Source organism: Camellia sinensis, chromosome 7 (assembly GCF_055761805.1).
Source record: "Camellia sinensis isolate YWXY chromosome 7, ASM5576180v1, whole genome shotgun sequence".
Lineage (NCBI taxonomy): Eukaryota > Viridiplantae > Streptophyta > Magnoliopsida > Ericales > Theaceae > Camellia > Camellia sinensis.
The window spans coordinates 19,940,408-19,966,456 of NC_138967.1; the positions used below are offsets into that span (position 1 = coordinate 19,940,408).

At 38.0% G+C, this 26,049-nt stretch overlaps 3 protein-coding genes across 3 annotated transcripts in view; 1 reads left to right on the forward strand and 2 right to left on the reverse strand.

The window, feature by feature from the left end:
- Positions 1-3,024: 3,024 nt before the first annotated feature.
- LOC145795645 (uncharacterized) lies at positions 3,025-3,420 on the reverse strand. The gene has a single exon (XM_082880492.1). The coding sequence runs from the start codon at positions 3,418-3,420 to the stop codon at positions 3,025-3,027; it is 396 nt and encodes a 131-aa protein (XP_082736618.1).
- Positions 3,421-3,447: 27 nt separating this feature from the next.
- LOC145795646 (uncharacterized) lies at positions 3,448-4,349 on the reverse strand. Its single transcript, XM_082880493.1, has 2 exons — positions 3,924-4,349; positions 3,448-3,834 (listed from the first exon to the last, which is right to left on the reverse strand). Exons 1-2 carry the CDS (start codon positions 4,347-4,349, stop codon positions 3,448-3,450), a joined length of 813 nt encoding a protein of 270 aa, XP_082736619.1.
- Positions 4,350-19,014: 14,665 nt separating this feature from the next.
- LOC145795647 (uncharacterized) overlaps positions 19,015-26,049 on the forward strand; it is a 29,763-nt gene continuing 22,728 nt past the window's right edge. The window contains exon 1 of the mRNA XM_082880494.1: positions 19,015-19,176. Coding sequence (XP_082736620.1) covers positions 19,015-19,176 — 162 coding nt within the window. The remainder of the gene's footprint in view (positions 19,177-26,049) is intronic.

A 26,049-nucleotide genomic window follows, 5' to 3' on the forward strand; every position in this document is an offset into this window, starting at 1 on the left:
GGTTGGGTTTGAATCTCGATATTTGGGACATTTTAGGCTGGTACACTCTCGCACAACAAGGATCACAGCACGTATTACCTGCGTGTTCGTTCGATCGATTGTCATCTGGTGACTGGTTTGCCTGATTTAGACAAACACAATGATGATTTTCTGCAAGTTGGTGGCAACTGGGAGTTCCCTGTTGGGACTGAATTCCAGTCCGAATGGATGCCTCTGAAGGATGGCTATCCAGGTTCGAATCCTTCCTCTAGTGTCTTTTGTATTTCTTGCCTTTGTTTTGGATGTTGCTCTAATGTGGTACTTCTTTTTTGCAGAGGCTTCCTGTTTTCAGCGCAGACTGAACTGGGAAAACACTGAGGCCATCAAAGCCGTTCTGCGGTACAAGAAGAGGTCCGCACCAGAGTTATTGGATTACCAAGCGACTTACCGCTCCGTCATTCCGAAGAAGGCGAGGCTTGTTGCATCCCTTCTAAATTCTAACACTAAGACTGATACATCTCTCACCCTTTTGGTTACGAATCGCCGCTGGAGTCAGGGTGCACTGCCTGAAAGGATGCCCTCTCCTGCCCCCAATTTCGCAGGGGGTGGGTCTGTATCGAAGAGAAGAGTGCTAGTGGATTTGGAGGCTGAGGCTTATGGCGCCTCTGATGCTTTGGAGACTCCTTTGTTGAAGGCCGAGACGAAGAGCTTTATGGATATGAAATTGGAGGTGGGAGCTTCTGGAACTTACACTACTACTACCGAGCCCTCTGTTTCGGTTGCTGCGAGAAAAAGAGGAGGAGAGATGCTGCATTAAGGCAGGCCCATTTCTGAAGATCCTATTGAGGACGAAGCACTTGAGAAATAGGAACCGTCGATGCTGCATTAAGGCAGACCCATTTCTATTTCTGATTCGGTTGTTGCTTCCAAAGATTTTGTTTTTGACTTGACCAAGACTCTGTTGATGCCGGTCGACATGGTTGACCATAATGGGCCCTGCGATATTCCTATTTTAAAGGGGACCCTGCAGATGATGACTGCTGTAAGTGCATTCTTGCTTTGCTTGTTTTTGGGGTTATGTTACTGCTTTCTTTCTTTTAATACTTTGCAATCCGTTGTAGTGTATTCAGAGGATGCATCTGTCCATCACTCGCGCGGAGGAACTGGAAAAAGCCGTGCTGGAGGCCGAGAAGGAAGGACGCAGAACTGTCGAAAGGGAGGCGTTCCGTCTGAACAAGATTGTTGCTTCAGCTAAAAAGTCAAAGGAGGCTGCTATTGGGGCGTAGGCTCAACTTGAAGGAAAAGTGGCAGAGCTGGAGGTCGTTACCGTGGTGATGGCTACTGAGCGCTCTGCGTTGGAGGCCAAGTACTGGTAACAAGGTTGGGATGAGACTGGGGTTGCCTATAAAGAGGAGGTGCTTGCGAGACAAGCTCTTTCTGAAAGGTTGGTCGAGCGCTCTAGCCGCTGCCCTGGTTCCTGAAGGCTCTCCCCTAGTTTAAGATGTCCTAGTTCCCTCAAGGTCCTTGGGTTCAAAGATTGCCTCTACCCCAGCGGTTCTTCCGACTGAGGTTTCCCTAAAATTTGATTTTGCAAACAAGACTCAGGAGAGTGATATTGCCATTAAAACAATGAACGTTGAAGGGGGTGGAACCCTGGAGACTGAAGCCGCAAGAGATGTGCTAAGGTAGCTTCCACTTCTCAGGAAGTTAGAGCTGCCTCTACTTTTCCTCCCCAAGACGGCCTGGACAAGATCGTGGACACTGCTCCTGAGGTTCCCTCTGTTGATGAAAGCTGAAGTTTTCTTTGGAAAGATTTGAAGTTTTTGCTTTTTGGACTCTCTTTTGTTTTTCATGTTTCTGATGTACTGTGGCTCGGTCCCCTTGACGAGTTCTCTCTTTATACTTGTCAAGAAAATTTTTCTTCTTTTCTTTGTTGCTGTCTATGAGGCCATTTGTGCCTTTGCTGGATGATGGAATTTTTCTTTTGATTTTGCAATCTGATGCTTTCTGGCTTTTACATCTGAATGTTTTCTGTACTGTTTGCCCCTGGCCAAGCACTGTTCGGACCTCAGGACCAAATGGATGCTCGGTCTAGTTCTGTACTGTTTGCCCCAGACCGAGCACTGTTGGGACCTCATAGATGCTCGGTCTGGTTAACGAATATGTTTCATGACTGTGCTTGATTTCGTAATGAAAAGAAAAGGGTCGTACTTAGGTACAGGTTGGTTTTAAAAAACAATAGTTTGTCCCCACCTGGAGCTAAGTAATATCAATGCTGAAGACTGTGCTCTCTAGGCAGAGCTGTTTAAGTCTATTGCAACTTTGATAGCATAAGTGCATTTGAAGAGGTATGAAGGGGTGTCTTATTCAGGTCCAGGCTGGTTTGAAAAAAAAACAATTGTTTGCCCCCAGCTGGAGTTGAGTTAAACTAGTGCTGGAAGTTTGTTCCTGATAGAGTTTAGCTTAGTCTGTTCCAACTCTATTTGTATACAGCAGTATTGAAGTGTTGATGTGATGATACTTAAGAGATTTTGTAGATTCAGAGATGTTTACTTAAAATATGTTAGTGCGGTTTCCACCAAGCAATTCCACTTGGCTAAAGTCTAATTTAGTTGCCAAACATAATTCCACCAAGCAGTTCCACTTGGCATGTTTGAGTGCTAACTAAATTTTAATTCTGTTCAGTCGTTCTGAAACTAAGTCCATTTGGGTTAAGACCAAAGCTGAGTTCGTTTGATACACATCAAAGCTAATTCCGTTCGATAATCATCGAAGCTATTTCCGTTTGGTTAGCCCCAAAGCTAATTCCGTTTGATAAACATCAAAGCTATTTCCGTTTGGTTAGCACCAAAGCTAATTCCGTTTGATAAACATCAAAGCTATTTCCGTTTGGTTAGCACCAAAGCTAATTACAAAGAATTTGATAGTCTTGCGAGAAGTGGGGGGGGGGGCATTTGTATTAGCCAAAAGATAAATGTCTTTACATCCTGACAAAGAAGTTAGGGTTTAACTCTACTGATAGTATTTCTTGAGATTTGCTATATTCTAGGGCCGAGGTATGGCTCGGCCTTTAAGATCCTCTAGGTAGTAAGCTCCATTTCCAGCAACAACTGTGACTTTGTAGGGACCCTCCCAATTAGGCCCAAGTTTTCCTTCGCCAGGCACCCTTTTGTGATCCATGACTTTCCTCAAAACCAGTTCTCCAGGTGAGAATTGCCTTGGGAAAACTTTCTGGTTGAAACTCTTGATGAGCTGCTGCTGATATGCTACAAGTGTGATCAGTGCAGCTTCTCTTCGGCCTTCTACCATATCTAGTGCTTGTTCAATAGCTTCCTCATTACTGGTACTTTCAAACAATTCAGACCGGAGGGTTGGGAGACCTACTTCGAGTGGGATGACGGCCTCTATTCCATAAGTCAGGGAGTAAGGTATTTCCCCCATTGAGCGTTGTGCTGTGGTTCGGTACGCCTATAGCACGTGGGGTAACTCTTCAACCCATTTTCCTTTTGCATGTTCAAGCCGTTTCTTTACTCTGTTGATGATGGTTTTGTTTGACGCTTCTGCCTGCCCATTACTTTGTGGATACCTTGGAGAAGAGTTCCGATATTCGATTCTGAGGTCGGCACAGAACTTTCTGATGATCTTTCTATCGAACTGTCTTCTATTATCTACAATCAGTACCCGCGGGATAATGAAATGTACCACCATGTTTGGTATGATGAACCGCTTTGTGTCCACTTCTTTGATACTTGCTAGTGCTTCGACTTCAACCCACTTAGTGAAATAGTCGGTTGCAGCGATGAAAAACCGTCTGTTCCCAGTGCCTCGTGCCAACAGTCCGACAATATCCAGACCCTATTGGGCAAAGGGCCATGGGCTGGTAAGTGAAGTGAGAGTTTTGGCTGGCTGATGAATTAATGGAGCGAACCTCTGACATTTATCACACTTTTAACGTACTGCTGTGCATCTTGTTGCATCCGTGGCCACCAGTACCCGTGAGTGAGAGCGTGGTGCGCCAGTGACCTTCCACCAACGTGGCATCCACAAATTCCATCGTGAATTTCGTAGAGAACATCTACGACCAGATTTGGATACACGCATAGAAGATAAGGACTGAGATAGGAGCGTCTATACAGTTTCCCAGATGGTGAGATCCAAAATCGAGCTGATCTATGTCTGATTTTGTTGGCTTCCTTTTTATCTTCGGGGAGAGTGCCAGATTTTAGAAAAACAAGTATTGGATCCATCCAGCTTGGCTCTAAGTTACTGCGGAGGACTAGAGACGCAATGCTTGGTTCTGATACGAACTTAACCCAAATTTTTCTAGTACCTTTGTAATGACGAGCCGAGGCAAGCCAGGGCATCAACATGGTTGTTTTTGTCCCGGCTGATTCGTTCCACTCGTATGGATTGAAATTTTTTGAGTAGCTCTTTGGCCTTACTTGCGTACATAGCCATTCTTTCGTCTCGTGTTTCATAGACCCCAGAAAGCTGGTTTACCACCAGTTATGAGTCGCTGAAAACAAGAATTTGTTCTGCACTGAAGTGTTCGGCGCTGCGTAAGCCAGCCAATAATGCTTCGTATTCCGACTCATTGTTAGAAGCCTTCCAACCGAGCTTGAGGGCCTGCTCCCAAATAAATCCCTCTAGTGAGATAAGTACTACTCCTGCCATCGAGCCTCGGTTATTGGATGACTCGTTGACAAAGCTGCCATATGTTTCCAATAAAGAGTTTCCATGTTTCTAAAGCGCAATGCTTTCCCTGTTCGGTGGTGCGTGGCACCTGTGCCAAACTGGGATTCCCTGGCTCGGTACTTTGGGTGAGAGCAAATTCTGCGACGAAATCTGCTAAGACTTAGGCCTTGATTGCTGTCCTGGGTTGATACCGAATGTCAAACTCACCAAGTTCTACCGTCTATTTTGCTATTCGGTTGGAGAAATCTGCTCGGCTGAATACAAATCTGAGGGGGAATTCAGTGAGGACATTGATAGTATGCCCTTGGAAGGAATGTTGTAACTTTCTTGAGGTGATAAGCAACACGTAAGCTAACTTTTCTAAGGGTAGATACCATGTCTCGGTATCTAGTAAAGTCTTTCTAACATAGTATACTGGCCTTTGTTCTTTGTTAACTTCTCGAATCAATACCGCGCTTACGGCGTGATCTGAGATTGCTAGATATAGGTACAACTCCACTCCTGGTTCTGGAGTGAATAGAAGAGGTGGTGTATTGAGGTATCTTTGGAGACTTTGCAATGCTTCAGTACATTCAGGACTCCAATCAAACGCTGCCTTTTTTCTCAATAGCTGGACGAAAGGCTTCATCCGATCTGAAAACTTGTTGATGAACCGATTCAGGGCGGCCGCCATTCCAGCCAGCTTCTGTAGCTCTCTAGCCTTCGTTGGTACTTCATGTTCTTGTATTGCTTTGATTTGATTCGGATTTGCCTCTATTCCTCTGTGAGTGACCATATACCCCAAGAACTTCCCCGTTCCTACCTCGAAAGCGTATTTTGAGGCATTAAGGTGAAGTTGGTGGTTCTTTAGGATACCAAAGGCTTCTCTTAAGTCTGCAAGGTGGTTTGTAGCGAGCTTGCTCTTTACTACCATATCATCTATATAAGCTTCCATGGTCTTACCGAGTTGGTCCTTGAACATTTGAGTGATCATTCGCTGGTAGGTTGCTTCGGCGTTCTTGAGGCCGAATGGCATTACTTTGTAGCAATAAGTTTCCCTTGGAGTGATAAATGCTGTCTTCTTTTGATCCGGACCGAACAGTGGTATCTGGTGATAACCGCTATAAGCGTCCAGAAAGCTCATGCGCTCATGCCCTGCTATTGAGTCTACCAGTTGATCGATGCGAGGCAGTGGAAAACTGTCTTTGGGACAAGCTTTGTTTAGGTGGGTGAAGTCAACGCAGACTCTCCATTTTTCGTTCTTCTTTTTAACTACAACTGTGTTGGACAGCCATTGTGGGTACTGAACTTCTCTGACCGTTTTCGATGCCAGGAGTTTTTCGACTTCGACAATTACTGCTTCAGTGTGCTCAACTGAGGACCTCCGACTTTTCTGTATAACAGGCCAAATGGAAGGGTTGATGTTGAGTTTGTGGCAAGCAAATTCTGGGCTTAACCCTGGAGTATCATATGCTGATCACGCGAATACCTCCATATTTTCTCTCAGCAGTTCCAGCAGCTGAAGTTTCTCATCAGCGCCTAACGAGGTACCGATAAGGAAGTACTTTTCTGGTTCATCCTCCTTTACCAGGACTTTCTCCAAATCCTCTATCATCTTTCCCTCTGGCGCTCTCCCTACATCTTCCAAGACTGGTTGGCCGACAACTTCCACTGTCTGTACCTGGTTGCAAAGTTGCTTGGCCTTTAATGCCACCATGAAGCAATGTTTGGACGCAACTTGATCCCTTGAGATTTGCTCCCAACGGAACGGATGAGCTGGTGATAGGTTGAAGGGACCGCTTCCATTTGGTGAATCTATGGACGACCAAGTATGGTGTTGTAAAGGGAAGGTTTATTAACAACTAAAAACTCTATCTGGAGGGTCTTCGTTCCTGCCACAACTGGCAACACTATCCTACCGAGTGGCCATTCTGGCTGTGAGTTGAAGCTGACTAATGGAGCTGCCGCTGGGGTGAGGTACTGCTCGGAGAGACCAAGCTTTCTGAACAAGTCATAATACAATATGTCTGCTGCGCTGTATTGATCTTTTTCGATGCGGGTTCTACTGACATGACCTGCTGAATTTGAACAGCCTTAGCAATCTCTTGTTTCAGTGCCTCTTCAGGTTCCCGGGTCGCTGTTCAATGGATCACATTTATTATCAGTCGAGGTGGGTGCTCGATGTTCGGTTCTGGTGGTGGGTTCCCCGGTTCGGTCACTGCTTTATCCCGACCAATGTAATCCCGGAAGTGCCCAGCTGCTACTAGGTCTTCCAAGTGTTGCTTCAATGCTCTGCAGTTCTGAGTCATGTGCCCCATGTCTTAGTGATAGGTGCATTTGAGTTTCTGATTACGCCGAGCCGGATCTCTCAACATTTTCGGCGGCCAAACAAAGAAGGGCTCTCTCTTGATCTTTTTCAAGATTCGATAGATTGGTTCCTTGAATATGGTCACGACTGCTTTGTGAGATTTAGACTTATCCACCTCGTTCACTGTGAGCCCTTGGTGTTCCCCTCGGTCCGTTCTCTTTTTGTGTTTGTTCTGCTGATGCTACCTCGATGGGGATCTGATCATCTTCGAGGCAAGCGTACTGCTCAATCCTGGCACGCAAATCTTTCAATGTTGTGGTTGGGCGCTTGGTAAGTGACTGTCTTAACTTATTTTCCGGGCGCAGACCATGTTTGAAAGACATAATAGCCATTTGCTCACTGCACATGTTTTCTTCCAGGTCATTGTACTCTTCCCAATACCTCATAGCATAACTGCGCAGTGTTTCTTCCTGCTCCTTTCAGAGATCGAACAGTGTATCCGGCTCTTTTGGGATCTTAGTGTTGGAGACAAACCTGGCTAAGAACTCTTCGGAGAGCTGCTTCCAGCCATAAATTGATCCAGCGGGGAGTCGATCGATCCATCGAAGTCTGATTTCTCCCAAGTTGGATGGGAAGACTTTGCACATCAGTGCCTCATCTCGGCTCCATAGAGACATCATCTGTCTATAATGGCTAATATGTGTTAATGGGTCTGACTTCCCATCATACGACGTGAATTTTGGCAGGGTGAATTTTTTTGGGGGTCTCATGTCCTCGATTTCCAAGGAGAATGGTGAGGAGACAAGCCTGTCTAGCCCTCGGTGCTCTCTTTGGTGAATGGTACGGTCGAGATGATCCCGGCGTTGCTCATTCTGCTTGTTGCCAATCAGCCAGGTATGAAGGTCTTGAGGAAGGTATTCAGTCTGTTGGCTAACTGTCTTCTGCATCTTAGCCCTTCTCCGGCGTGATCCACGGGTGTGGCTGCTCGTCGTTTCACTCCGTACCGGGATTGGCTGGTTTTGCTGCCCAGACTCATTTCTGGGGAACTTCTTCATTGGTGGCTCTCTAGATAAGCTCCTCTGTCGTAAGCGAGAGGGTTCCACCTCAGTCTTTTTCTCTGTTGGATCACCCAGCACCCTTTTGAGTTGCGCTCTGAGCTCCTGTATCTCCATTCCCATGGAGTCTATGATTCGATCTCGGTAATCCTTTTCCAGAAGAAAGTGATGAGAAGAACCTTAAGCGAAGGGCAATCGATGCTCGACGGATTCGGGGGTCCGGTTATTGTTTCCAATTTGTTCTTCTAAAACTATTGGGAGTGCCAAGCCTTTGTCCATTGTCTTCTCCGTCTGCGGAGTATGTGTCGAAGGTGGGACGTCCTCAATCCCCATCGCCGGAACTGAGTGTAGAGCTCAGAGACAAAGTGATCCACGCTCACCGCACTAATTGTGCGTACCGGATTCCACACTAGATGAAAGTGGATCGGAGAAGAAGTGTAGAGAGTAGAGTTTGTAGTAAGTGGGGTTCAGCTTAGATCAGTTACCTTCAATGTGAAGTTTATGCAATATATATAGAGTTCCTTGCTTGTTTCCCCATATGGTTTCATGGAGCTCTGGTGCTACCAAGTTTCTTTTTAGCATGGCCTTAGGTGGGGGACCATCTGGTAGTTGTCAAGAGGTGGTTATACTCATTGTATTCATGCTGATAACAAACCACATTCCTCTGGTTTAACTGTTTCTGTGATTCTAGGTGTAGGGGACCAGCTGAGGTGGTAACTTGCACATGCATATACTCATAGCTTCCACATTTCTTTTGAGATGTTTCCTCTGCTCGGCACCATTGTACCTCGGCTCAGCCTTTTGGGAGGCTACTGTTGGGATGGGCTGGTCCATTTTGGTTCTGATGATGGGTTCGACCCTTCAGTTCGGCCCATAGAATGGGTCCTGCAGCTTGGCCCTAGCCCAGTATTGCAGCTGGACTGGCCTTTCTACATTGAGTTGGGCCCAAGTGCTTGAGGACTTGGGTGGACTATTATAATTGGGTTGCCTACATGCTCATCTGACCCATTCGGATTTGGGCTTAGAGGATTGGACCGGCCCAAGGCTTGAGTCCGACCCATTTCTTATTTAGCCCCTTCACTAGCAATAATCCAACCCATATTCTGTTATTGCCAAAATCCACTTTGTTTTCCGTGGAAGAGCCTAGTCAAATGTCATATTAAAAAAAAAATAATAATAATACCAAAAAATTAAATAGATCGAACAATTATACACGTGGTTGGATGATCTATTCTTAAAATTGTACTTGTTCATTATTTTTAGGGGGATTTACGTATAGATCTTAATAGGTGAACTTATTGTCCAATATATTCTATGATAATTAATGACTTTTTTTTTTATCAAACATTATTAAAAAATGTTACTAGTTGCTAACTTTTAGCGATAGTTTAAAAATTCGTCATAAAAAATGTCACTAATTATAAGTTTTAGTGACAATTTTAAAAAATCGTTAAAAAAAAGTCATTAATTTTTAACTTTTAGCGATAGTTTAAAAATTGTAATAGAAAAAGTTACTAATTTTAATTTTTAGCGACAATTTATAAAAGTAGTGACAAAAGTCAGTAATTATTAATTATTAGTGACATAAAAAATGTCACAAGAAATTATTTTTAACAATGATTTTATTAGGACTAACTTTTGATAAGACTCTCTCTCTTTCTCTCTCTAAAACCTCCACCTCGGGCCTCACTCTTGGCCGGCCGGCACCTTTGGCTATGGCGATCGGTTGGCCCAGACTTCTCCTGTATTTGTGCATTGGCGTTTCCTTTTAATAAACTTGAATTCCCCACTGTTTCCCACCTAGATGTGCTTTGTTTGTTGCTATTGTTCTTTAATTTTTTGGTGTTGCGATGCACGCTATGGATGTTCATTGGGGTTATTCATATCAGATTTACCAATTTCGAGGGTTTCCGTCTCAGATTTATCACTGTATTTGTGATGTTTGCGACAATGAGGGTTGATGTAGCAGTGGTGTTTGTTATCAATTAGAGGTGTTTGGACCAGGGGTTAAAGTTGATGGAATAAAAGTGATCACATCATAATTCGGCGTGAAATACAAACATTTTCCATAGGAGGTGATATAGTGTGACTCACTACATTCAAACATTTTCCGTAAGTGGTGATATACCTTCCCGCAAGAAACCGAGAATAATCTGAAAGTTGAATGTTTGAATTTGAAACACCTAGTGACACAACCATTGGTGAAAGGTTGTAGCGAAACATGGTACCTGTTGATATTATGGATCAATCTCAACAGGTGTGACCATTACCAAATGTTGCCATGGTGTGTATAAATACCCATGGCAGTGAAGTTGAAATTCACTTCAATATTACAAAACTTTCTCATTTGTTTTGTTCACGGATTATTGCATGATAAACACCCTCACGGGATCATCAATAATTTCCATTGTTAATTTATCTTATAGAGGTATCAGAGCGAGGTTTAATTGAGTACGCAAAAGTCGAATTACAATCCCGAGAAGAGTGAATTTCCATAATTTATTTTGTTCAAAATTCAGTGAACAAATTGACAAGCTGTGTTTTGCTTTGGTGACTTCCATTTGGTTGTTCAATCACTACCAGCGCATAAACAACCTAACAGTGCATCCAAAGGAAGTTATTGTGGTTTGGAACGACAGAAGATCAATTGCCGAACTCAAGTTCGAACACCATTGCGTAGAAGAAGTTTCACTCAATTTTTTTTTTTCGGTTGCAAAAACGCGTCTCCATCTCCTTCATCTTGTTCATTTCAAAATTTCAGTAGAGAAGCTAATTTTCTTGTGAAAAATGACTGAAATTTTGTTCCTTCAAAACCAGTTTTTTTAATCATCCAACCTGTTGCCGGAGAAGAAGGCAACCATAATAATACCATTGTTGCTGTTGCTGCTGCTACTACAAAGTTCTATTTTTAAGTTTTTGGGCCAGATATAACAAAAGAAAAAAAGAGGCCCAAATAATCAAGCAGCAGCCCAAATCAAAAAGATATTTATCATTATTATTATTATTTTAGATTGGTATTTTGACCTGTTCTTATCTGTTTCAAAGTCAAACTGAGTTGTTCAAAAACAATTTTTTAGAATTTAGTAAGGAACTACAAAATCTTTAAATTAAAAAAAAGCTTTTGTATCCATAATTGTTTATTAATGTTTAATATTATTTAATAGTACACATTTTTGTAATGGCAATCACTCTAGAGGATCCTTGCTCAAATTCACCAAGGATCCTCTAGAGTTAAATTTTCTTAAAGTTTCCTAGAGTGTTACATTGTGTGGTTGAGATTTATTGGCAAGTCATATCAGAAAAATTGATGTGACTTGTCAGTAAATCTCAACCACACAATGTAGCACTCTAGGAAACTTTAGGAAAAAATCACTCTAGAGGATCCTTGCTCTCAAAAATTGAGATGCTCAATGAAAATAATTTTCGAGTATGGAAACTGTCACAATCCAAACTCGATACCTAAGGGTTAGATGTCGCGACAAGTCAAAACTGAGGTCATAACAAATTAATAATACAACGGCGTAAAATAAAAGGGTATCCAAATATTTATTTAATTAAACATATGCATTGGGGCTTTTATTTATTTACATTGTCAGAGCTAGATTATAATTACAAAGTGCCTCGTGTCTACCCCTCGCATTGGTCCAGCTACTTCCAACTTATGAACAAGGAATTAACACCCTTCTCTAAGCCTTATCACTTGAAAGTGTTTAATAGTTATAAGCGAATAAGGGTATAAAAATCACCATGGATAATTATTTAGGTTAAACAAAAAATAGTTTGATTCGAATAAATCATTTTAAATAACAGACATATAATACATAAATCATATAACCAAACCAAGCCTTAAGTCCCATCACATGGGGTCGGCTACATGAATTTTTCTTCTTCAAGCGGCCCTATCAAAGGCTATTTCATTAGTCAAATTAAGTAGATCCATATCTATATTTACAACGCTAGCTAACGTTAATCTAGGTCTAACCCGTCCCCTAACACTTCCATCTACCGTTACATTATCGCATCTCTTTACTACTGCCTCTGTTGGTCTCCGTTAAATATGACCAAACCATCTCAATCGATTCTCTCTCAACTTATCTTCTATCGGTGTTACTCCTACCCATTCCCGAATACATTCATTCCTAATTTTGTTTTGTCTTGTCTAGTCTTGCCACACAACCACCTTAGCATCTTCATCTCAGCCACACTCATCTTATCTACATGTTGTTTCTTGGTTGCCCAACACTTCGTCCCATACAACATTGCTGGTCTAATAGCCGTCTATAGAACTTACATTTTAGTCTAGTGGGTATTCGTTTATCGCACAGTACCCTAGACGCATTTCTCCATTTACACCATTTCGCCTTAATTCTATGGGCCACATCCGTATCAATCTCCCCCACTGTTGTGATAATCGACCCTAAATAACGAAAATGTTCACTCTTAGGTAGTTCTTGGTTGTCAATCTTCACTTCTCCTCTGCTTTCATTGTTACTGTTACTAAATTTACACTCCATGTACTCTGTCTTAGTTCTGCTTATCCGGAATCTTTTAGATTCAAGAGTTTTTCTCCAAATCTCCAACTTTGTGTTAACTCCTTCTCTAGTCTCATCCACTAGTACGATATTGTCTGCTAAAAGTATATACCATGGCATGTCATCTTGAATATTTCTCATCAACTCATCCATAATAGAAATCATATAAGCAAAATAATTATAACCACAGTACAAAACAGAACAAAGGGTCAATAGATATTTAAGTCCCCAGACATGGGACTTGCCAAATATTTAAGTGCCTAGGCATGAGACTTTCAGAGGGCTAGATATTTAAATCCCCAGGCGTGAAACCTGCAGAGGGTTACTAAAGTGATAATAAAACATAACAGAACAGAGGGTCAGTGGATCTATGACAAACAGAGGGTTACAAAGTGACTAATCAAAGGGTCAATGGTTATTTAAGTTCCCCAAGGGATGAGACCGTCAGAGGGTCACTAAAGTGACAATTTAGAGGGTTAATAGTTATTTGGGTACTCCAAGGCATGAGACCTCTGTGATGGTACTTATAAAATAATTGTTCAAAAACACATTTAATAAACAGTTATATCCATGGGTTTTCATTTTTAAGAAAATAAGGTTCATAAAATAAATAATATAGTTGAAATGTTAACATAATTTACATAAAATAATTCATAAAACAATAAAACAATTCATGATTACTCAAAGTATAATATAACTTACCTTAATGTCGATACTCACTATATACTTCCTATTTTCACCGATTCTCCCCGAGGCTCCTTTCTTCGCTACACTTTCTTTGATTTTATTATTTTTGTTGCCTTTTGTTTGCTACATCAACTCTTTTATATACATGAGCACATGTGATGACTCACTGTCCTTACATGTGCTCATCTTCACTATAATCATGAATTGCATAGGTGGCTTATTTAGATAACTCCAGCCATTGCCACATTTCTCCCTAATTACACCTTAACACATCAGTTAAAACAATTACACTATCACCTACCTATTGCCTCCTTTTTTTTTTGACGGTTAGTTGATATTAACACGGTATTAAAATTAATTAAATATTTGAGATATCACATTTCTCTCCTTCTAAATAGAAATTTGTCCCCAAAACTTGTTTAACTATGATATTTTTCAAGCGTTAATTTAACTATTTTATATAATAAGATAACTAATTTGGCTTAAGGCATTCAAAAATAGATAATAGTATGATTTTCATAAGTAGTATTATTCAAGGTGTTATAGAAACGCCCTATTTTTTATCTTCTTATACATGAGAAAACTTTGTACACGTTATCCACTTATAAACCAAATGATGATTCTAATTGGACTTAAAACAAGTGGATAGAGGATGATGCAATGGCAAAGGCTACTATGTTACACAATATGAAAGATAATATTACTCCATTATTTGAATACTATGAAACTGTAAAACAATTGATGGAAGCACTAGACAGTAAGTATGAAGTTCGATCAGACACTTAAATACAATTGCTCTTGGACAAATATAATAACACTCGTATGAGTGACAATGACAGTGCTGGTGATCATGCTAATCAAATGGAATTAATTGCTAAAGAATTATCCAACGTTGATCATCCTTTATCGAACAAGATGCAAGTAACTACCATACTTAATAGTCTTCCATTTGTCTTGGGATCATGTTGTCACATCTCTAACTCATAGCAAAAGAGAGATTTCAATGGTAACTTTGCCCGTACTCTTAGTTTTGGAAGAAGAAAGAATGAAGCGAAGGCGACAAGAAGGATTGTCTTTTAACTTGTTGATGGCACAATCTTTGACATAGCCACAGAATAATTCCCATAAGCCATTCAACAAGAGGAAAAATATTTATTTCAAGAAAAGATGGAAGAAAGGATTCTAGAAAGGGTGGCATAAACAGCAAGGGTGGCAAAAACAACAAAACAACAAGAACCAATTAGGTCCATGCTACAATTGCGGTCAGAAAGGTCACATCGAAGCCAAGTAAACAGAGAAAAGATCGTAACCCCATTGCCATGACGGTTTCTGAAGCAATGATAATTGAACCTTCATCAAATTTATGGTGGATTGATTCTGCAGCAACTAGACACATAGTGCGCAACAAAGAAATGTTCATGGATTTCACTAAGAAGAAGATTGGTGAACACAGAATCTATATGGGCAACAACTCTTGCAGTGATGTTTTGGGCGTTGACAGTTGTAAATTCTCTGTTAATGGAACTTCTATCGTACCTCATGATGTGTTTTATGTACCCAGCATCCAAAGAAATTTAATTTCAATTCCAGTCTTAGCCCAAAAAGGTTTTGAGATTAATTTTAGGCTTGACACAATGTTGATCAAGAAAGGAAGTGCATTAGTGAAAGGTGTAAGAGTGAATGACATGTACTCTCTTCCTATTGATTATAATAAAATATGTATTTTTGATTATTTGCATGTCTCTACTAGTAATAGTTCTTATTTATAGCATTTAAAATTAAGTTACATTAATAAAAATAAAATGTCTAGAATGTGTAAAAATGAACTATTGCCTCAAGTGTATTTTGACGATTTTGATACAAGTGAACCATGCATCAGAGGAAAAATGACTAGCAAACCATTTTCAAAACAGTGGAAATCATCAGAATTACTTGAAGTAATTCATTCTGACATTTGTGGCCTTTTAAGAATTAAGATTCATTGAGACATGGAATACTTTATTACTTTTACTGATGATTATTCAAGATATAAACACATCTACCTTCTTAAATACAAATCATAGGCAGTTGAAAAGTTTAAGGAATATAAATTAGAGGTAGAAAAGCAACTTGGTCAGTCCATTAAAAACTTGAATAATGATAGAGAAAGCGAATATGAAGTTTTGGATTCTTTTTGCAAGGAAATGACATAAAACATTTGTTTACAATGCCATACACTCTACAACAAAATGGGATTGCAGAAAGACGGAATCGTACTCTAATGGAAAAGACAAGGTCTATGATGACATATGCTGATTGTCCCATTCAATTTTTTGAGAGAAGCCTTGTCAACCGCTACATATATATTAAATAGAGTCGAAATAAAAGACAAACCTTTAACTCCTTATGAACACTAGAATGGTACTAAACCTAATGTTCTAAATCTCAAAGTTCAGGGATGCAAAGTACATGTACTTATTCCTAAACCTTTAAGGGATAAATTGGGAAGTAAAACTTGCGAATGCAAGTTTATTGCCTATGTCGAAAATGGGAGTGGTTATCATTTTTACCATCCCGAACGTGGATTAATAGAAAGTAGAGATACTATTTTTCTTGAATCCACTGATCTTGTTACTTCAATTGAACAAATTGAGTTGCTCTCCAAGGTATCTTAGGATTCTTCTCCTTTCCTATTTGTCATAAGAACCACAAGTTCTCACAGATCAACCTAATAGTGGGAGGAAAATAAAACAAAGTGACGTTGTATTACTTGATTTGAATCTTGAGATAAGTGGGAGTAAAAGAGAAAGATGTCCATCTACAGTTTTAAAAGACCATTTTGTTTTTCAAGTTGAAGAACTCAATGACTTAGTAGATGATCCTACTAGCTATAATGAAGCAATGAGTAGTAGTGATGCTACATAATGGCTTGAGACAATGAATGAAGAACTTGACTCAATCAAGAAAAATGATGTTTAGGAATTAACCGATCTCTCGAATGGAAGAAAAGCCATTGGTTGTAAATGAGTTCTTAGAAAGAAATTCAAAGTAGATAGAAGTTTGGAGAAATACAAGGCAAGGCTAGTAGCCAAGGGGTTCACACAACAACATGGAGTAGACTTCGTGGATACGTATTCTCTTATTGCAAAATTTACCTCAATAAGGATTCTAATGGCTGTCGTAGCCAGGATGGATATGGAATTGCATCAGTTTGATATTAAAATAACTTTTCTCAATGGAGAATTAAAAGGGAAAATTTATATGATGCAACTCGATGGTTTCCAAATTCAAGGTAACGAAGATAAAGTCTACAAGTTGAAAAGATCCTTTTATGGACTCAAACAATCTTTAAGACAATGGTACATGAAATTCTACCAAGCCATTTTAGAAATGGGCTATGTTGTGAGTCCATTAGATCTTTGTGTTTATATTTGGAAAAATGATGGCAAGTTAGTAATATTGTTTTTGTATGTGGATGACATATTGTTAGCAAGAAATTGTTCAGTTATGATTAAAAAAATCAAAACTTTCTTGGCATCCAGATTTGAAATGAAAGACATGGGTCCTACAACCTATGTTCTGGGAATTAGAATTTCAAGAGATATAAATTCAAAGTTATTGTATCTAGATCAAGAGAAATATCTGGAAAAAGTGCTCGAAAGGTTTAATATGGATAATTGCAATCCTTTGGGCACACCTGTTTGCAAGGGACAAAGTCTTAGTAAAAGTATGAATCCTCAAAATAAGTCTGAAATTGAGGAAATGAGAGATGTCCCATATGCTTAGTCATTAGGTAGCCTAATGTATGCGATGATAAGCATAATGACTGATATCTATCATAGGGTAGGATTGGTAAGGAGGTTTCAATCCAATCCAAGTAAGGAACATTGGCAAGCAGTTAAAAGAATATTCAAATATTTAAAAGGTACCAAGGGTTTAAAATTGTGTTTTGGCTTGTGTGATCTAGAAATAAAAGGATATACTGATGCGGATTTTGTAGGAGATGTAGATGATAGAAAATCTACTAATAGTCATGTGTTCCTATTTGGTGGAATAACAACTTCTTGGTTAAGTAAGAAACAAAGTTGTGTTGCAAAGTATACTATGGAAGTTGAGTATATAGCTTACAGCATAACAATTAGTAATGCTGTTTGGATAAAGCAATTTGTTGACAGTTTACAATTAGGTATACCTGCTAGACTGGTCAATATATTTTGTGACAATCAGTCTACCATCTCATTAATAAAAAGTGGAGCGAATGGCTCTAAGGGAAAACATATTGATGTAAGTTATCATTATATTCAAGATATAGTGGAAATGGAAGAAATTAAAGTCAACTATATACTCTCGGAAGAGACGGTGGCCGACCCTATGACTAAAGGGTTGTCTGGAAAAATTCAGAGAACATATAGCCAATATGGGATTGAAAATGCCTAGCAAGGTGGTTTGGCTACTTATAGAAGAGGATAGTCGGATGACTCTGGGGACGCCTGAATAACCGATGTTATGCGATTCTATCTTGCATGGAAACATGTGTTTGGTCAGGTAATAAGATAGAGAATCTGACAAGGTACAGACATCATAGTTAGCATGAGATATAAAGTCCATGATATGCAACATGCTGACTAGGTGATGTTGTCTACTTGATCAATAAAAATTCGCTGATAAGGTGTGTTAAGGAAAACCTTCAGGAATGAGCCTTAGAGAAAGTACTTAACGATAATTTTGGCGCAGGTCGACACATGAGAAATGTGTGCGGCTGAAGTTATCAATGGTGATTGGGTAGGGATTATGAATCCAGCACTGGAAATTGATGTCGTTCACTTGAAATATAGTGAATTGAAGTCATCTGGAGTGTGTTGTTAGTGGGAGAACACATTTGCATAGGTGTGGTTAGATTGGTGTCAAAAACGTGTGCACGTATGGCCAAGTCACAATCGGACGTCGATCTATGAGGTAATTTCATAGATGAAAGTTGGCATAAGGCAAAATTTTGGTACCAAGGTAAATATGCTCAACTCAAGTTTGTCATCTTATAATATTGTGATCAAGTGCGAGATGATGGAATAAAAGTGATCACACCATAATTCGGTGTGGCTCACTGCATCCAAACGTTTTCCATAGGTGGTGATGTACCTTCCCGCAAGAAATCGAGAATAATTTGAAAGTTGAATGTTTGAATTTGAAACACCAAGTGACACAACCATTGGTAAAAGGATGTAGTGAAACATGGTACATGTTGATATTATAGATCAATCTCAACAGGTGTGACCATTACCAAAGGTTGCCATGGTGTATATAAATACCACGACAGTGCAGTTGAAATTCACTTCAATATTACAAAACTTTCTCATTTGCTTTGTTCTCGGATTGTCAACTTTTTTGTGTGATAAACACCTTTACGGGATCATTGATCATTTCCATTGTTATTTTATCTTACAGAAGTAGAGAAGGGGGAGGTCGATGTTGGGTCAGCAAAGAGGATGTTCTAGATTTGGTTAGGATCTTTCTTCGGGCACTCTAATGCGAGTGGGAGTTTGAGGGGTGAACTCCGTTCAGATCTTTAGAGATGCTTTGGTGTTTTGTTTGGAGGGAAACATGGGTGTTGAAGTCGTTTCAGATTTGTTTAGGACTTTATTCGAGCTCTCCTATGCGAGTGAGAGTTTAAGGGGTGAACTTCGTCCAGATGTATGGAGGTGTCTCGGCAGTTGTTCGGTGTTTGGGTCGACAACATAGGAGCTTCAGCAGTGGTTGTGTTCGGTGTTTGGATCGAAAAAGAAGAGGCGTTCCGACCATGAACATGGAGATGGTAGCCAGTCTTGATCGTCCATGGGTGTGTCCGGCTTCTGCCAAGGTAGCTTCGACCATGGGTGCTTCTTCGGTCATGGTAGATACGGCCAGCGGAGGGGGTTGGTATGGGAGACACAAATCAGTGGATGAAAAAGCTGTGAAAAAGAATGAAGTATCAAGAGTGCATGCTTTGAGTTTGTGTGTTTTGATGGGTCCAACTACAGTACATAAAAAAAGTTTTCTTGTACCATACAAAAACGTGATATTCTAATAAAAAAGGGGTTTGCTATCGGGAGTCACTAGTTTTACTGGTGATGTGATGTGACTTGACCTTTTTTAATTTTTTTTTTTTTGGAACTATATAGAGAAGTTATTTGATAGTCATGGGGCATGGTTACGCGATGCCCCAAATGTATTGTGATTAATGGAGGAGGTGGGGTCTATAATTTTATATTGGGTAATTGGAAAATAACAGGGACATTGTGGTTTGTGATTGATAAGGGGTATGACTACGTGGCGCCCCTAGATCAAGGAATAACTTTTCAATAGTATGACATTAATACAATGTTTCACATTACTTTATTTATATAAAAAAAAATTAGACTAATCTTTTTTAAAATTAAAAAAATATATTTACCATAAAATTTAACATAATTATATTGAACTTTCTTGAAATTTTATTAATTTAAATAAAATTTAGTTAATTTCTCAATAGTATTTTGTCAATTACATGAATATAAAAAATGATGTTATTTATTTAATATTAGAATATATACAGTACATTTGCATTTATTCTTGTGTTTATAGGAAAAATTTATAATACACATTCTATTTTTGATATGTACTATATGTATAGTTATAAACTTTGTGATCTTTGATTATAACTCATTGTGTTATTAATTATGAGTATAATTATATCAAACGTATAAGATTAATTGTATTTAGTAGTAAATTAACTCAAAACAAATGGTAATTAGAGTCATATTAGTAAACTTCTTTATTAGGGGTGAGCATAATTTAATTTAGTTTGTTTAAGAATAAACTAATGACCAAACGATTACTTACAAGTTTTTAAAATTTAGAATGAAACTATAAAAATCTTAAAACCAAATCAAACTAAAGAAGTAATTTTATAACATAATCATAAAATATTACTTATAACTTACTCGAACATTAAACAATGTGCTATCATTTCATTGTAGTTCACTTACTACTTAATGAGACTCTACTTACTACTAAATTAAACCCTACTTACTACTTAATGAGACTCCACTTATTACTTGTTAATTGTTTACTTACTACTCTATCAAATTTGAGTTACTATCCAATGAAACACTACTTATTACTCAACGAGACTCAACTTACTAAACAATCAAACTCTATTTCACTACTACTTAAAAAGATATCACTCAATTGGATTTGATTTACTACTCATTTAAATCCCACTTACCACTCATTTAAATCCCACTTAGTTGTATCATATTAAATCCCACTTACTATTCAATGAGAGACTCCATACTACTCAATTAAATATGACTTGCTATTCAATAAGATACTATTTAATTGGACTTGACTTACTACTTAATTAAATCCTACTTACTATTCAATGAAACTTTACTTACTATTTTATTAGACTTTGTTTACTACTCAATTAAACTCTATTTATTACTCAATAAGACTTGACCTATTATTCAATTAAACCATACTTACTACTCACTGACACTTAACTTACTCTACTAACTACTCAATTAAATTCATTCATTACTCAAACATGACTTTCTCAATAAGACACCACTTCATTTGATCTATCCTACTCAATGATACTCGATTTACTATCCCATTAAACTTGAATTACGCCTCATATTAAACCACACTTGCTACTCAATCAGCCTTGATTTATTATTCAATGAAATTTCACTTACTATTTAATGATACTCCGCTTGCTACTCCATTAGACTCAACTTATTACTCAAAGAAATTTTATTTACCACTCAATGAGACTCCACTTACTACTCTATTAGACTCGACATATTACTTAATGAAGCTTCATTTAGCACTCAATGAGACTTCACTTAATTACTACTCCATCAAACTTGACTTATTATTCAATCAAATATCGTTTACCAGTCAATGATACTCCACTTACTCTACTTACTACTCTATTAGACTACTAAATCAAATGTTTGGCACTCGGCTTTCTACTTCATCAAACTTGATTTACTATTAAATAAAATCCCATTTAGAGAGTGCCACACTAAGTGATAAGTCGTTTAAAAACAAATGGTAAGATAATTCATAACGAGCAATAAACAAATTTAGAAATCTAACTAACTTTAGAGAGCGTTATAGTTTGATCTCATTTATTACTGAATGACATTCCACTTACTATTTCATTAAATTTGACTAACTACTCAATTAAACCGTACTTACTATTTAAGGAGATTTCACTTAGTTATTATTTATTGAGTTTTCACTTACTATTCAATCAAAATATACTTATTACTTAATTAAACATGGCTTATTAATCAATAACTTCAATAAACTTAAGTTAATAGTCAATAAAATTATACTTAAATAGAAAACAGTAAATATAAACGTTACTAAACAGGCCCTTAAATAGTAATTACTATTTTGAGGTGTTGTAGGTAATAATAATAATAATAATAATAATAATAATAATAATAATAATAATAATAAAAAATTAATGTTTTTAAAATTAAGTTTAAATAACTTATAATTTAAAAATATTTTATTTACAATTATTTATTTATTTATTTATAATATTATATCGAAAATTAATTTTGTACAATAATGACTATTTTTAAAAATTAGTAAATTTTAACAAATTTTGGCAATTCAAAAATAATCCATCTTTTTATCTTTTTATCTTTTTTTCATCACATCACTTCTCTACTTTTTTGCACATCTTTTCGTAAAAAGACAAAAAGTACACTTATTTAAGTCATCTCAAACAACCCTTTGCAAAAAAGTAGAGAGATGATGTGATGAAAAAAAATAAAAAGATAAAAAGATAGATTATTTTTGAGTTGCCAAACTTGACCTTAATAAATTAATAGTTACATATCATATTTTACTTTTTACAAATCATAAAAGGACAAAATATAGAGGGAAAATAAATATGGTATGTCATTAGTTTTACGTATTTAAAATTAATTTATAATATAAAAGAAGGCACAATTTTCAAGAATTGAAGGTAACCTATTTAACAGGTGACATTTTAAATGGTAAATGACTAAATATCAAGGTCAAGTTTGGCAACTCAAAATAAGTACACGCTTTTTATCTTTTTATCTTTTTTTCATTACATCATTTCTCTACTTTTCTACATATTTTTTTGTAAAAAGACAAAATGTACACTTATTTAGGTCATCCTAAATAACCCTAAATAGTAAGTATGTTTGTAATAAATGATAAGTTAGTATCATTTTTTTTAATTTTTAAATTAATCAAAACTATTTTACTTTTTAAAAAGCCTTTACTTTTTCTATCTAATTTCACTTTTAGTTCATCCAACGATTAGCATTTATCTTATCCAATAATTCACCCAAACTATTCATTTTCATGTATGGTGTGTTCTGATGTGATGTGATCAGTGGGTGAAAAATGTTGGGTATACCTCCTTATTGGAGTGTGGGACCCATTGGTTTGTTAAAGAGTTTTAATTTAACTTGATTTAGGTATAATATATTTTTATATATTATATTTGAGGAAACCCAATTCAATTTGAATACAATTAGAGTTTGATTCCAAAACCTAAGATTTAATATATTTTTTTTAGGTTGTTTTTCCCAAGTAAGGACGGCGGCTTTGTTTGTGGGTGAAAAACACTTTTTCGAAGTGCTGCGGCAAATACAGTGCATTTGAAATCAATCAATTCGGTGGGAGTGCTTTGGTGCATTTTCGGCTTTCGTTTATGATTTGGGTTCGTTATTTTGGATCTTCTTCAATTCTGGTTCTGAAGATTTTAGTTCATCTATTTGGTGAGGTCTTTTCTCTTATTTATTTGTAATTATTTGGAATTCACCTAAGGGTGATTTTGTGAGACCATTATTGTCTCGTTTGTAATCGTTTGGAAACTTATTTGGTTGATAGTGGAATCAGATTTCGATCCCGTGGACGTACCTCACATTGAGGGAACCACGTAAAAATTCTTGTGTTGCCTTTGATTTAATTTTTCCACATTAGTTTTTATTCCCATTGATTGATTTACTTGTGGGGAATCACATCGATTTTCCTTAACAACTGGTATCAGAGCTTACGGTTTATTTGGGTCTATTTATTTGTGTAAATCAATGGAGGGGAATGTGGGTCGTATGTCTAGCTTCAATGGAAGCAATTGGGTAACTTGAAAAACTAAAATGGAGGACCTATTATTTTGTAAAGTTTGTATGGGCCTATTGAGGGTGATAGTGGCAAACCCGAGGGTATGAAAGATGATGAATGGAATAGGCTTAATCGAAAAGCCGTTGGTGTTATCCGTCAATGGATTGATGACAGTGTGTTTCATCATGTTGCTACTGAAACTTCAGCACATGATTTATGGAAAAAATTAGAGGGCCTTTATGATAGGAAATCAGCCACAAATAAAACTTTTCTGTTTCGTAAGTTGGTTAATTTAAAATATAAAGAGGGCAGCCCTATTCCGGAACATCTGAATGAAATAAAGAGTATTGTTAACCAACTTGCTTCTATGAAAATTGTTTTTGATGATGAGTTGTAGGCTTTGATGCTACTTAGTTCTTTGTCCGAAAGTTGGGAGACTTTGGTTGTGACCGTCAGTAATTCAGCGCCTGATGGAGTTGTCACAATGGACTAAGTCACTAGTAGTCTGTTGAATGAAGAAACTAGAAGAAAATCAGCGGGTTCCTCTCATTCAGAAGCATTTGTTGTGAGAGGCCGAAGCAAAATAAGGGGGAGGAGTAAGACTCCTCATGGTCGTGATCAAAGCCGTAACAAATCGAAAGATGTTCTTTTTGAAAGAAAGACATTGAGTGCCATTATTGCCATGAGAAAGGGCACATGAAGCGAGAATGCCGAAAACTCAAGAACAAAGAGAAAAGGCGTGATAAAAGTGTGGATAAGAAGTAAGAAGACACAATAGCAGTTACTACCAATGGTGATCTCATGGTCGTTTGTGAAGATGATTGTATCAATTTTGTGGGCCAAGAGAGCAATTGGGTGATTGATTTCGGTGCTTCTTTTCATGTGACTTCTCGAGTTGATTTCTTCACTACCTACACCGAAGGAGATTATGGTTTTGTTTGAATGGGTAATGAAGGTTTGTCCAAGATTATTTGCATGGGTAATGTTTGCCTGGAAACAAATTTGGGTTGCAAGTTGTTGCTTAAAGATGTGAGGCATGTTCCCGACATTCGCCTCAATTTGATCTCTACTGGGAAGCTAGATGATGAAGGCTTCAACAACAAATTTGGTGATGGAATATGGAAGCTCACGGAGGGTTCTTTGGTGGTGGCTAAGTGCAAGAAGACTCATACACTTTATTCGATGCAAGGAAAAATTTGTAAAGGTGTTGTCAATACACTTGAAGAAGATACTTCTACCGAATTATGGCACAAGCGGCTTGGCCACATGAGTGAAAAGGGGCTGCAAGTTTTGTTCAAGAAAGAGCTTCTACCTGGTTTGAAAGGTACACATCTTAAAACTTGTGTTCATTGTTTGGCGGGTAAACAACATAGAGTTTCTTTTCATAAAAATGTTGCTTCTAGAAAAGAAAATGTTTTGGAGTTGATTCATTCGGATGTTTGTGGTCCTTTAAAAGTTAGAACACATAGTGGTGCACTTTATTTTGTTACTTTCATTGATGATTATTCAAGGAAAGTTTGGGCTTTTCTACTAAAAACTAAAGATCAAGTTCTAGAAGTATTTAAGCATTTTCAGGCAATGGTTGAAAGAGAAACAGGGCAGAAATTGAAGTGCATCCGATCAGACAATGGTGGTGAATACATTGGGCCATTTGATGAGTATTGTCGCAGCCAAGGTATTCGGCATCAAAAGACAGTTAAGAAGACTTCTCAACAAAATGGAGTTGCCGAGAGGATGAACCGCACCATTGTGGAAAGAACAAGGTGTTTGCTTTCACAAGCTAAATTGCCAAGATCCTTTTGGGGTGAGGCATTGAAGACAACGGTTGACGTGATCAATTTGTCTCCTTCCTATCCTTTGAATGGTGATGTTCCAGAAAGAGTTTGGACCGGTAAAGATGTATCTTATGAGCACTTGAGAGTGTTTGGTTGCCGAGCTTTTATTCACATTCCAAAGGATGAGAGGTCCAAGCTTGATAGTAAGTCAAGGCAATGTATTTTTCTTGGCTATGGGCGTGATGAATTTGGGTATAGATTGTGGGATCCGGTCGACAAGAAAGTCATTCGAAGCTGTGATGTTGTGTTTCTTGAAGACCAAACAATTGAAGACTTTGGCAAAGGTGATCAACCAGAGCCAAAAACTAGTGATCTCATTGACATGGATCCATCTCCTTCATCTTCAGTTGATGATAAAAATGGGGGAGATGTGCAGCCACCCATTGAAGATGTAGAAGATGATGCTAATCCTAATGAAGTTGAGCTAGAAATTGAGGAAGAGCATCCAACTCAAGAACCACCACCACAACTTGAGTTGAGGAAATCTCCAAGGGACCGACAACCTTCAAGAAAGTATCCTCCCAATGAATTTGTGTTGATTTCTAATCAAGGGGAGCCGGAGAGCTACCAAGAAGCAATTGAGCATGCAAAGAAAGGTGATTGGAAAAAGGCCATGGACGAGGAGATGAACTCTTTACTTGAAAATCACACCTATGACTTAGTGAAGTTACCTAAGGGGAGGAAAATTCTGAAAAATAAGTGGGTTTTCAAATTGAAGAATGATGGCAAGAATCTGAGGTACAAGGCACGTCTTGTTATGAAAGGCTTTAGGCAAAAGAAAGGTATTGACTTTGACGAGATTTTCTCACCGGTTGTAAAGATGTCTTCTATTCGAGTTGTACTTGGCATGGCTGCAAGTATGAACC